A 14,712-nucleotide genomic window follows, 5' to 3' on the forward strand; every position below is an offset into this window, starting at 1 on the left:
ACATCAGTGTTGCTGTGGTTACAGCAAGAATGCAAATGTCTTGCTGAAAGGTATTCCGTTTGGACGTCTGTTGCATAAATGGGGTGAACATTAAGTAGGTGTTGCCACAAAATGATTTTTGGTAAGTCAGAAAACAATGGTGAAGCTGCACAGAGGTGGCGTAGGGTTGAACTCTTTCTGTTTCTTTATTATGTTCTTTGCTCTCTCTGTTTTCTGGTAGCTGCGATTCACACGAGTCACAGAGCCTAGAACATCCTAACAGAAACATACCTCCAATTGGAATCTCAATAATTCTTTCTGTCTTTTTTCTTTTTTCAATTCTTAATGGTAAAAAAGGATCCTAAGACCCCAAAGTTTTCAAAGATGGTGTGTATCAAATATTCATTCTGATTAATTTCTCCAGGCAGTTTAAATAATCAAACACACCATAAGCTCGCCTGCCCCCCCCCACACACACACACACAGAGTCTGCTAATCAGAACATCAAGTCAGCCTAAGATCATTGGTGTAACACACTAAGATGACGTAAATTGAAAACATACATTGACATGTTAGCAATTGGGGGTTTCCTTTAGGGAAACGTCAACATTCAAATGAGCATTTTAGAATACTGGGAAAAAGTTCGTGTATGATAATAAAATTCTGGGAACCCCTATTAAATACATGAATTCCAAACTGGGAAATTTAGTGTCAAAAAAAAAAGTAGAAATGTGTGCTTAGTTAAAGCGCACATTTTTTAAATCTCTTTTTCTTATTCTTGGAAATATCTTTTTGTTTCAAAAAGGGTACCAACAATGACATCTCTATTATTTATGTCAAATCAATCAATTACATTTGAAAAATAAAAAAAAAAAAGGAATGAGGAAGAAGAAGACTGTGAGCATGTAAAAGATAACATTTTTTATCTGAAGAATGGATCAATGGGAAAGCTGAGGATAGAATGCCACAGAATATCTTGACTGCAATACATCAGAAACATTGATACCATCACGCTACAAGTATTTATCATGGTCTTCAATTTGACCTGTAATTGAACAAGCACACAGTTGTGTTAAGAGTTCTGTTGAATGCATAATTCATTTGAAAAGGACAAAGTGTTATGAATCCATCAGCTGGGATATACAATTATAGAATAGCAGTTCATAAAAATATTCACTTCTTTCCAAACCTATGGGGGCTACTAGTGTGCCTACACTTCTTGTATCATCTGCTTTACAGCCATCAAAAAGTTTCTCGATCTGCTCATGCAAAAAGGTGTATCAAACTTCTCCAAGAAACGATGTAGGATGAGTTTTCAATATGAAATATGATATTGAAAGAGGAAAAATTAATTCAACAACACAGAAATATTAGATATCAAAAAACTTCTACATTTCAAAATCGGTGTAACATTTACTGAAAACAAAAATCTTAACCCTTAGGGAATGAAATCTCTAATTTCTTTTTTTTTCCAATCTTAGTTTTCCTTTGGTATCTCATGCTAGACTTTAAAGGAGTTTTATGAAACAGCCATTTTATCAAAGAATTAACTCCTAAAAAACAACAGCCATGTGCTCTATTCAAACTCATCTCGTTGGAATAACAAATACCAGAGTAACCTATGTATCTTGGCTGCCTGAGAATCCTGAGGAGATAAAAGAGTGGCTACAGTTTATCCCATTCCAGCACTTCCTCCTGCTTCCAGGATTCTCTGGAGCAGCAATGATCTCACCTTCTATTTCAGAGCAAATACACTGAAGCCATCCAAATGAGGTCTCTCACATTGCCTCATCGACTCCAAAATTACCTAGATGAAGCCATGTTCATTCTTTCTGTGGATTATCCCCACAACTTTTTCTTTCCTCTCTGTTTAGTGCTAGTATCTTACAGCTATCACTTCTATTTCTTCATTTTCTTGCTTCCCTTTGGTCGTAAACAAGGTCAGAAAAACACACGCAAAACAATGCTGTTCCTCGATCCTGTTATGTCTTCAAGTATCTGATGCCTCCTCTTCCAGAATTCTCTGAAGAGAAGTCAGCCCCCTCTCTGCACAGAGCATGGTCTGTGGACCAGCACCTTGGTGCCCCCTCATTCCTTGTGAGACATGAGGATACAAGACCTGCTGCTATCATTTCCCCCGAAATGCAACTGCATTCAGAGTCATGGACTTTCTCATGGACATCTGGTCAGGTTATTGCCGCCCTGAATAGCCCATAACTGATCCTGCTCTCTGCTTCATTCCAATGCTCTTATTTTGCTCTATAGGATACTACCCTATGAAGTAATAGTATTTTATATGGCATTAAGTTATATACATTTACAGCTGGCCACATAGACTTAAGTTGATCGATGGTGGATAAATAGAGTTCTACGTGGCCACGTATCTCAATCCGCAAACTCGTCCCTACGAGAAGAAAAGCTTGGACACATTTTGGTACTGGAAGCTCACTTTCTATTCTTCCCATATTTCAAAAATTCTGCTCTTCCTTTTTCTAAACAATTATTTACTAGCTTATGCTAGTAATTTCTGCCTTTGTCCTTCTTCAGTCCTCTTTTATTCTTTTCCTTTCTTTATTTCCTGACTCTCGTGATGGAATATCTTGAAATGGAACAAATAATTGAGCTCCTGTGGTTGCACTCCCGTTTGAATCTGTTGCTGATAACTGAGCACTATACAACTTTTGTCCTTTTCACTTAATTTTCCTCAGTAGGCGTCTAATAGGTGATGTCCTTTGGCTATTAGACTATATCATATTCATGTTTCAAGTCAACAATCAGGTGAATGACTTTATTCCACAATTCAGGTCTTACCTTCGACTTGTGCAGGAAGTACATATTTTCCTCTTTGATCGTCAGCGAACAGGAAAGAATCAATATACTTCTTTGGACGTCTTCCAGGAATACTCTGTTAAAATTTATATCCATCATGAGTTGTATAATGATGTCTAATCCATCCTAAGAACATATCTGAATTCCCCCCTTTAAAAGGAATTAGACTGAACGATAAGACAAGCATGTCTTATAAACCAAACCATCTAAAAGAAAAGCCTGGAGACGATGTCTAGACCGGCCTCCTCTTTCGTCTTCATTTGGCTCCTGTCTGACTCTAAAGTGCACATGGAACCAGAGCAAAGGCTCTCACAGACACAACACTGCTGTCTACGCTCACTTCACCAAGGAACTAACTTCAAACCCCGAAATCTACTTTGCATTGCCACCAGCATGGTAGGACACTTTGAAAATAAGTATGTGCACAAAAACGTTAAGAAGTGCACTTAATCCAAGTTTTAAATATTTCAACTGACAGAACTGCTTTAGTGCAAAAATAAGATGGCTGACATGATAAGAAACGTTGGTGTACATCACGTTGCGGATAAACAGAACTATTTTGAACTTACTTCATTTTGGTAAACAAGGGCTTGGAAAAAGCAAACTATTATTTGATAAAATGTTTTGATAGGAAAAGTGGTTGAATGAAATGGCAAGGAAGTCAGAAAAATATTCCTTTAAACTATCTTTAAATAATAGCCAAAACTTTTCCGTAGTTATGAACTCTTCAGAAATATTACAGTTTAAGTTTCCATTAGGGGAAAAAATAAGAATATATGTTTAGTAACCATCTAAAATGGGCCAGGCACTAATCATGCACATTGTATTCCTCTTCTACACAAAACAACAGATATAAAGATGGTTTCATGATGGTTACCACACTGCCTGCTTCCTGGCCTTTCTCAGACATCAGAGTAAATGACGAGCAGTGCGATCCACTGTTGTCTCTGTCCAGCAGGTTTTGCTTCTAGACGTTCACATGACTGGCTACTTTTCATGCTTCACTTGGCAGCTCTGTCACACTCAGAGAGGACTTTTCTGACCACTTAAATTCAACTCCCACTCCCATTCCTACTGTAACCCCCCCCCCCCTTATTCTCTACCTAACAGTCTCCATTTTCTTTATGGGAAGATTGCGTTGTGTACTTGTTTTTCTGGACCTACCACGACAGCTTAACCCCCTCAACGTCTACACTCAGTGCCAAACTGCCCGGCACACAGTTGGTATCCAATAACAGACATTTGCTTCAAGAAGGCCTCACGCCCCAAACCACTACAGACCTTTGGGACATGGCCAGTCACAGTCTCCTGAACCTTAACACCCTCAAATTAGAAATCCACATGTCCCTTGTAACTTTCCCGTTCTGTTCTTGTCACCACTGCCATTCCTTGTCCTTCAGGCTATGGAAAGTGTCCCGATATTAATAAGTCACTACAAGCCACTGTGATCACTGTGTCTTATATTTCCACAGCACCCTTTACAGTTTACAAAGTGTTTGCACTTTTGCTATCACATCTGTTCATTACACATACCTGAAAGGTAGGTGTGACTACCATCGTATGAATCAGATCACCGACATGGGCAGGTTAAAAAGTTTTCCAAGATCCCATAGTTAGTGGGTGACCAATCCAGGATGCTAACACGTTCCCAGGCTTCAAATAAACTGCTTGTATCGTTAGGCAGCAGACGCATATATCAAAATCACTCCCTTCCTATCTATTTTCACAGTTTTCACCTCAGATTTGCTCATCATTACTTTGTACTTATATTACCACAAGTTGGTTGGCAGAAAGTTACCCAATGCCTGCTCTTTTAACTGAACAAGACTGCGTGGAAGGAGCGAGTAAATGCTTTCACAGACACAATACTGATGTACGTGCACATTAAACCAGCGCTCAGCCAAAGTGCTCTTAGTAGAATCCTGTCTACTTATTACTATGCACCATGTTCTTCCTGCCCTGGAAAAGCTCCTTGCAGATCTACCTGACAATACAAATATAATAAGACTTTGAAGTACCACGCATTATCTTGTCACGTTCCCAGTTATAAAACAACTACACTCCAAACGCTTTCGTTCTGAATCTCATTAGGACATTTACACACCCACAAAAACCACGATCAGATATCTGGCCATAGGTCGACTTGGAACAATTCTTGAGTTTCGGGGAAAGTTAACTTCAGAACCCCAACTGATTCCTTATGACCTTGAAGGCTTCGGTGTTTTGTATTGTACTACACAGCCTTCTTTCAGGGAACCTTGCAGTTAGCAGAATTGTGCTAGGCAGTCTTATTATATTCAGCACATAGCTCTTGTATTAATAATAGGTTAAACCATGAGAAAACAATTTGTATGGGGAAATGCAGAGGTGACGAAGTACAGTCAAAGCCTACCTCCTATGTGTCCACATCACTGAATGCTGATATTTAAATAATAATGGTAATAAAAATAATAAAGAAAGACAGTACCTCAGAATCCCCGGGTGATTTTACATCTTCTTCTTCTCCTAATCCTAATGCTGACATGTGGACTATAAAATGCAATCACAGAAACATTAATGTGAATATTTATTACTATGCATTTTAAATACACATTCAAGTCTATCTCCATTCTTGAATATCAGATAAAAGTCATAGTAGAGAAGAATTACAGAGGGTTGATATATTTGTAAGAAGAAATGTTGGTAGTAGTTGTGATACATTTGAAGAAACTTAGCAAAAACAAAAGTACTTAATAGAAATGAATATCACATTTCGAACTACACAGGCTATATTTTTTTCTACCAACATTGAAGCTATTAAAAATGCATAGGTAGTCATTAAAATACCACTTCTATTATTTTGGTGAACTCCATCAACGTGAGTCAAATTATCGTTTTTGGTGTGCTCTTGTGGAGCACTTTCAATAATATCCATACCATTTTCTTTTTTTCTGATTGCCGGTTTTGTTGGTTTGTCCTATAAACACAAAACAACACAAAAACCCAACTTAACAACACAGCATATTCATTTACTTGCTCATTAACTCACTCATTCCATCAGTTTTCAAGACCACAAACATTAACCGTATTCATCAAATCATAGGCGCCAACCGCAGAGAAGCTGAAAATATAAATACCAGAAGTTGTCCTAATTCTAGTCTGGGTAGAGGTACATGAGAACCGTTAGAAAAGTATCACTGGCTGTTTGGACACTTGAACTGAATAAAGTAGAGTAAGTGCAGCTCAGGAGGTGCTGCAAAGCTGGGCTGCACCTTGAAAGTTATGCTAAGTACAGAGGGAAGGCGAGAGAAGGGATTCTAGAAAGGACAGCAGGAACAAAAACATGAGGTATGAGTCAATATAGGAAGGGAGGGCACCAAAGGAACGAGGTAAACCGGAACCACTGAGAATGGGATGGAGAGATAAAACTGCAAGATCAGAACCAAGCCAAAGAAGGCAAGTGTCAGGTAGCACATGAATTTTACCCTCATGTAATGGACAGCCATTCATCAAGCAGAGTTGCTGCATCATTGGAAATATATTTTAGGACAGTGACTCCAGCTGCAATTTAAACGGAAACATAAGGGATGCAATGCTACAAAAGAGTCCTTCAAAATTAAATGTGAGAAAGTGAATTACGGTAGTAATTCCTAAAAAATGGCAGGCACGTAGAAAATATGAAAGTTGGTGAGTCACTGGATGTGGTGATTCCAGGGAGAGCTGGGGTCCAGGATTTTTCTTGCTTCGGTATTTCAATGGTGCTATCTGCTAGGTTGGGGAAAACAGATGACAGAGTAGACTAGAGACAGTCAGGAAAAAAGGAAGTTTCGGGGCATGAGTTCACTTTGCGACATATCAAATTTGAGCCAGCCAGGGGACTTAGAAGGAAAATCTGGATAGATACATTTAAGTAGAAATAGATGACTTTACTCAGAAAAAGCGTATGATTTAAGGAGATAGATGTTTATAAAACATACTCAGCTGATATCATTCAATAATGTAAAGCCTACACAGATCTTGTGAAACTTTAAAAATAAAACAAGAGCAGACGTATAGAAACGTGGGATTCAATTCTTCAATTACATATTTCAAAACCTAAAATATAAAATACCCTTCTATGGATATATGTAACTTCTTATTTCTGGGATATTATCATAATAAACATTTTAAGTTTAATGAAAAAAATTGTCAATCACCAATTCATGATGCTACTAGAAGACAACTATTTAAAAATAATTTGTAAAAGATAAGTTTAAAATAGAAGAGAAATTCTTTCGTGATTCCAGAATCACAAGTCATTTTGAAGCACTGCTATATGTATGAAAGATATATAAAACCCGTTTTAAAATTCACATGGTTTCTTTATTTCCCTGAGAACAGTAGAAGTCTAATTACCTATCTACTGCATATAACATGGTAGTTAAATACTGCAGGGAAAATCTAGTGTAAGTACAGTAATAAAACGAGGATTATCCAAGTTGAAGATTTAAAAGTCTTCAAATACATCAACGATTGTCATGCAGGACTGAAAGAAGAAAGGGACTAAGAAATCAAGTGACCAGGATGTCTGAGTTTGAGATATGAAAGAATTTTCAACTTAGCTTTAACAACTATGGACACCAAAGTTAATAAAGTTTCTTAAGAATAATATGAAATGAACCGATTGCTGAAGAGGATTTAAAAAGTGAAAAAAATCATCTCGGAGAGAATGTTGTATACTCTGGTGGTAATAAGGTGGCTGAATGGATAAGAAAACAAGACCCATATATATATGACATCGAATTAAAAAGTTTTGCACAGCAAAGGAAACCTTCAACAAAATGAAAACACAACCAAATGAATAGAAGATATTTGCAAATAATACATCTAATAAAGGGTTAATATCCAAAATATATAAGGAACTCAAAAAATGTAACACCAAAAACACAACAATGAATTAAAAAACGGGAAGAGAACCTGAATGGATTTTTCTCCAAAGAAGTCACACTGGTGGCCAAGAGACGTAACGAAAAGATGTTCAATGATACTTATCATGAGAACAATGCAAATTAAAAACGCAATGAGCTATCACTTCACACAGTCAGAATAGCCATCATCAATACATCAACAGACAAGTGTTGGTGAAGAGGTGAAGAAAAGGGATCCCTCGTGTGGTGTTGGTGAGACTGCAAATCAGTGCAGCTGCAATGGAAAACAATACGGAGGTCCCTCAAAAATTGAAAACTAGAGCTACCACGAGACCCAGCATTCCTGCATCCAGGTATTTCTCCAAAGAAATCCAAAACATTAATTCGAGAAGATACTTGAAGCCATAGGTTTGTTGAGCATTATTAGCACTAATCAAGATACGGAAGTAAGCTAAGTGTCCATTGAGAAATATTGGATAAAGAAGAGTGGTACCTATACGCAGTCTCACAAGCAAGTGTGTGAACTTCCCACCTAGCTCTTACATAGGCAGCACTGTACAAACAGCTCGATAAGGTTTCATAACCTTGGTATATCAGTGTCTCACAGCTCTAGTTGTGTCGATGGGGTGGTATCTTGCTGAGTGGTGTTCATCTTGGTGCTGCGTGATTTTGTGTGCTGCCGCGAGAATGTCTGAGGTTGAATTAGAACAATGAACACATATTCAACTTCTTGTTAAACGTGGCAAGAGTTGAAGTGAAATCTGGTACATTTTAGTCCAAGTTCATGGGAATAATGCCATGAAGAAAAAGACTGTCCGCATGGATTAAACGTTTTACTGAGGGGACAGAATGCGCCATGATGAAGACAGGTCAGGGTGGCCAGTAACAAGCAGAACTGATGAAAACATTGCAAAAATTCATTCATTGAATTGTGCGTGAGAATCATGGGCTGATTGTGACTTTTTATTTCTGTACCAAACTAAACATTGATACAGACACAGGTAGGAAAATCTGAACTGAAAATCTTGGCACGAGAAAGGTGTGTGCAAAAATATACCCGAAGTAGCTCACTGATGAACAAAAGCAAAGAGAGTGAAGTTTGCCAACACCTTTTAGGGAGGCAAGACGATGTCTTGGGCCATGTTGTCACTGATGATGAAACATGGGTGTACCAACACAACCCTGAAACAAAGCGTCAAAGTGCACATTGGATGTTAGCCAATGCACCATGACCAAAATTTCCGTCACCCAAATCAACAGTCTAAACGAGTTCCTAACCTTTTTTGATATCAGAGGGATTATTCATTACGAATCTGTACAACTGGACAAACAGTGAACCAAGTTTATTATCTGGAAGTGCAGAAAAGGCTGCGTGAAACAGTTAGATAAAAACGACCTGAATTTTTTGAGAACGATTCATGGCTCTTGCATCACGACAATGCACCATCTGACACGATACTGTGTCTGAGGGAGATTTTAGCCAGTAAACAAATAAATGTTTTGCAATACCCTCCCTACTCACCTGATGTGGCCCCTAGTGATTTCTTTCTTTAGCCAAAGACAAAGAAAATATTGACAGGTAGACATTTTCATGACATTCATTACATCAAGGCTAATATGTCAACAGCTCTGATGGCCATTCCAGAAAGAGTTCTACAATTGCTTCGAAGGGTGAACTAGGCGCTGCCTTAAGTGCATGGCTTTGAAGGTGACAATAGTGATATTCATCAATGAAATACGCAGCATTTATTCAAGGATGAGTTCGCAGACTTAACTGTTGAACGTCTTATACACTAAAATATTACTTGGACATTTAAAAATAGTTGAAATCTTATCACTGGCAACAACATGGGTAGACCTAGCTGGTATTATTCTAAGTCACATAAGTCACACAGAGAAAGACAAATACCACATGATTTCACTTATTTGTGGAATCTAAAACACAATAAATGAACAAAGAAACGAGAAAAAATTCATGAATACAGACAACAAACTGATCACGGCCCGCTGTGAGGGCTTTTGGGGGGCTGGGTGGAAAAGTTAAAAGGATTAAGATTCCAAATAGGCAGTTACAAAAAGTCATGAGGCTGAGAAGTACTGCAAACATAGTCTAGTCAATAATATTGTAATAACTACGTATGGGGCCCAGGGGACCACACTGATAGGGGATCACTTTGTAAGGTATATAAATGACTGACCTCTACAGTGTACACCTGAAGCTAACATAATACTGAATGTCAACAGAAACGGAAATAAAAAAAATTAAAAACAACAAGAAAAAATTTCTGAAATCTGACATTTTACCATACGGTTATTAAGAATCACTGCTTCTAGAATCATCATTTTAGGCAGAACATGTACTTTTCCATCGGATGAAGACATTTAAATATATTCATAATGCAATGATTTAGCATACAGTGGAATCCCTTTTAATATGGGTTTTGAGATAAAGAAATTCAGTTCTACTTTCCGCAATTTCCACTATTATTTTAATCTAAATGATGGACCCAGCACACGTGCAACTAATATAAAATAATATCAAATGTTAAATGAATGTAACTGAAGAACTAGTAACAAGAAAGAAACAAGAAAACATTTCCTCCTCACAACTATATGATACCAAAATAAAAAGATATGCTATGCAGTTTTAAAACTGCAAGGCTTCAGAAAGATTTCAGGACTATTACAATAAGTAACTGGATCCATTAAAGATTTCATTTAGGCAAGTGTATAAAACTCACGCTGGTGTAAATAAATGTCGCATTAAGAATCTTTCCCTTTCATCAAATATCATATCTCCTCTGCTGTGAGAAACCTCCCAATATAATTGTCCTATCACAGTGTATTTCCCAGCCCATTCTGGTTTTTCGTCCCCATCTTCAGTACTTAGAAGGGTTTAAACAAACAAACAAACAAACAAACAAAAAACACCTCAACTGGTCCTATCTTATAAACTGGTTTACTCCACCAATTTCTAATACAAACATAAAACAATGATAGGTGGACCCCTACTAAACTGTAAGAGAAAGTACTACACAAAACCAAATGCAGAGTAAGGAACTTAATTTCACACAGGTGCACTTTACCTTGGGCTCAACATTGAAGTCTTTATCCTGTGGTGTAGACCGTGAACCATCAATGCCAGGTTTGCAGGGAAGACTGCGGGGTAAAGATACACAAGAAAAATAAGTGAGTTCCTTCCTTTACAAAAGCAACAACAACAAAAACGGTGTGGTAGTTCAGCTATCTGCGTATCAAATGAAGGGCCTTGATATAATTAAAATTTGGCCTGTTTTAAAACAGTTTTCCATGCTCTATTTCTGCCTCCAACTCTCCCAACCTATGAAAGAGTGTGAAGATACACACTCTAAGTTTCCACAGCAAACAGTCACAGCGAATGTATTGGCAAAGCCTGAGATTACTTTGTGTTCACCAGAAGTCCTGAAGGCTGCACTGAAAATCCAATTAATGGCTGACATAACTTTTGTAACCTGAACTGCGAGGAATCTGATGACCTAAATCGTGGTGGAAAGATACGCTGGCACTTCTCCAGTGTCTGCCCCGCTTCAGAGACTCATCTGTGTCACTCAGAAATGGCAGTCTTGGTTCTTTAACATGGAAAGCACTGACTAAGACGACCCCATTCTTTCCTTTCATCCTAAAACAATACAGTGAGTTCCCTGAAATGTTTGCAAGTTACAAGCACAAAAGTCAAAGAACAAATGTGTATGTTGTTAGCCTTCCCACTCCCAGCTCTCTCATCCTCAGGGCTCCCTGGCAACCTCCAACCTTGAAATCTGCAGCCTATGAAGGCGCAGACTCCTGAAACAAGGACGGCCTCAAACGACCCACTATTTCCTTGCTCCTGGGAAGCAAGCTAAACGGAGTCTCGGTCATCCACTCCCAATGCAGGCATGTTACCAACTCCCCATCTCCATCACTGATCTGACAGTCAGTCCTTCCTCTGCCCAACCCTCCATGCACATGGGAAGGACATGAGGGAGTTGGGAAAAGCGGTGGAGGTGACGAGACACCTGCCTTGGGCCACAGATCTCTGCAGTTCCGCAATCTCTCCAGTAACCTAGGGCTGGAAAGGAGCTAAGGCTCCTTTGTAAGCTGGGGTGCAGGTAGGTGGTACCACATTCCTGCTTGCTCTAAAGAGAACCGTTCCAGTGGCCCAAATTATTTTAATATTTCAGATAGAAACTTTGAATTTTCTAGTTTCCCCAAATGAAAAAGCAGCAACCAGAGCGGTACGCCCTTGGAAGCCTTATTTTTATCTACTTTTCTACACAACTGCCAACATCCTGTGTCAATCTTATTTTGATTTGTGTTAACTTGTCACCAAGCCCACTCTTCTGATCCCTTTGGCCTGATCGGATCTGTGATCTCTGCTCTAAAACCCGTTTTTCTATTGCGAACCACTGGTGTCTTGAAACTTGGATTCTCCTGCTAATTCCATTCTGATCAGCTTCCAGTGTGTTCATTAGACCTTTCTATTAGCAGAACAATCGCCAACAGGATGATAAAGTAGGAAATGTATGGGCTTAGGAATCTGAATTTAAAGCTCATTTCCATCACTCACTTAGACTCAAATAAGTCACTTTAATGTCTTTGAGTTACAAACCCTCCATGTGAACAACCACTTGACCAAAACGTTAATCACAGCATAAATTACCAGAGGGTGTTTTAAATAATTAACTCCTAACCTTCCTTAAACCCCTGAAATTCTAGATGCTTTTGCTTCTACCAAATAATGGACGACTTAGCTGGCAGAAATGGAAAAAATAACACAAGAGAAACTCCAAAAAAAAACCAGAAAAGAAATTAAAAAATCAAGAAAACTCATGGAAGAAGAAGAAAGACTTTAGGGAACAAAGGAAAACAACTTGATAGAACCAGGTAAAGGAACCACCCTGAAGGGAAACCCAGACTGGGAAGTCTGTTAGTTGAGATATCAATTAAAAATATCCTCTAATTTGATGCTGAATTTCATTAACCCAACATGGCCTACACATAGGTACTTTTCACTTACGGAAAAGTAATTCATCTCCAGAAGGGTAGATGGCATTACACCCCAAACCACCTGACTGACCAGGTCTTGCTCATGTAAAGCCTGTAGTTCTGTGGCCACAGCTAGCTCACTTTTTGCTAAATTCTGATGCTGAAAACCAGGTTCTCATTACTGCTAACACTGTCCACTATCTGAAGACAAATGCTTGGACTAACCGGGTTTCTTAGGAAAAACTCTAAATCAGCGTTAACATATAACTAAATTGGACTCTCTGAGCTCCTCTGACCTGCATCTGAATCCTGACTCCAGAGCTGCCCAGGAACTTCTCAGGACAGGCTGAGGGACAGGAGAATGGCTTTGGGAGCCACGCAGGCTAAGGTCACAGCACAGGTCAGCCACTTGCTAACTAGGGAACCATGGGTCAATTAATCAACCTCCCGGAATCACAATGTCTAATTCATAAAAAGGAGCCGGAACAGCACAGCCACTTTGCAAAGCTATTGTGTTGACAAATGAGCTAACAACTGGTAAGTAGATAAGACAGGGCCTGGCCCAGAGCAGGACACTCAATAACTGTTCGGTTCTCTGCAGTCCCTTAGTGAACACGCCATTTTTAGAAATCCATAAAATCTTACCTGCTTACGGGATCTTTCTTAGAACACTCATCCACTATTAAAGAAAACAATTAAAATACATTTAAATCCACACTAGAAAAATGCAGAACTTTAACTTATCAGACTGATACTGTGATAAAACAGATTTCTGGAGACTATAGTAGAGTGCATATTAATGATACTATTGGTAGGAAATTAATATATTATGAATTTTTACTTCTCTTAGATATACATAACATATATGTGAGTAAAATCAAATCAAATAAAAAATAAACGGCGTGTATCAAAATTTCATACCTACAAGTCAAGTCCCGTTTTCAATGATTATGAAACTAACCAACACCCATCAGATTGAGAGACAATGGTATCATCGGTAGAATCAGTATCATAAACTGACAATGTGAAAAGGACATTGCATGATTTTCCTCATTCCATCATGACACGCAGTTACAGCAATGTACACTTATTTTGCTGTTACACAGTACAACGTTTCCATCTCTTCAGCCAAGAGTGTTCACTTTGGGATGAAACACCCTCTCATTAGGAAGCTGGGTCGGTGGGCACTGTACTTTGCAGCAACGCACAACACAGGAAACAGACTCTTTCTGTTGTATCTCCAATTGCAAGATAATAGAAAAGACTCTGTGACTCCAGTGTTATCAGTACACCCTCTGCTACCGTTTCCTTCCACGGTAGAGAGTCTGCCTGGACCCACTGCAGTCACCACTGCTGGCTCCCTGCCCACTGGCCATTCCTTAGTCTTCATTCTCGCTGAAGAAGCACGACTCTGTGTGGATATGTACTGTCCCACTACACAGAGAAGGTGGCCTCTGCTCAGCTCCAGAAAGAAAATGATTGTACTAAGCTAATCACAGTCACTGGTTTACCACTAAGTGTTGTAGGAATGAGCATGTGACGTACTCCACCTGTAAATGTTATGGGGGGTCCAATGCGAGCCTCTCAGTTTTCACCCTAATTAAAGAAACACAGAGCTCAACCTCACTAACCATCAAAGAAACGCAAAGCAAAACACAGTGACATAGGACCTCATAGCTGTCAGATGGCTATGATCAAGTTGACAAGAAATAACAAATGTTGGCGCGGAAACAGAGAAAATAAATTTTTGTGCACTGTTTGTGGGATTGTAAATTGGTACAGGCACTGTGGATAACAGTATAAAGATTCCTCAAAAAAATTGAAAAAACAACTGCCATGAGATCCAGCAATTCCACCTCTGGGTATTTATCCACAGAAAACAAAACCACGAGTTTGAAAGGAAGTGTGCACCCCTATCTTTACTGCAAGATTATTTGCAATAGCAAAGATATGGAAGCAACACAGGTGTCCTTCCATGCGTGAATGGATAAAGAGGATGTGTGTGTGTGTGTGT

The 14,712-nt window shown here is 38.8% G+C and overlaps 1 protein-coding gene across 2 annotated transcripts in view; it reads right to left on the reverse strand.

Annotated features, from left to right (window-relative positions):
• LOC148759173 (ankyrin repeat domain-containing protein 26-like) overlaps nucleotides 1–14,712 on the reverse strand; it is a 68,265-nt gene that overhangs the window by 24,903 nt on the left and 28,650 nt on the right. For both annotated transcript variants that reach the window (XM_088801493.1, XM_088801281.1), the window contains exons 6-9: nucleotides 10,781–10,853; nucleotides 5,725–5,764; nucleotides 5,276–5,337; nucleotides 2,791–2,884 (exon numbers count right to left, since the gene is read on the reverse strand). In XM_088801493.1, the coding sequence (XP_088657619.1) occupies nucleotides 2,791–2,884; nucleotides 5,276–5,337; nucleotides 5,725–5,764; nucleotides 10,781–10,853 (269 nt within the window). The remainder of the gene's footprint in view (nucleotides 1–2,790; nucleotides 2,885–5,275; nucleotides 5,338–5,724; nucleotides 5,765–10,780; nucleotides 10,854–14,712) is intronic.

The sequence above is a fragment of the Rhinolophus sinicus genome, chromosome 1 (genome assembly GCF_057876585.1).
Source record: "Rhinolophus sinicus isolate RSI-liver-muscle chromosome 1, RSI-T2T, whole genome shotgun sequence".
Classification (NCBI taxonomy): domain Eukaryota; kingdom Metazoa; phylum Chordata; class Mammalia; order Chiroptera; family Rhinolophidae; genus Rhinolophus; species Rhinolophus sinicus.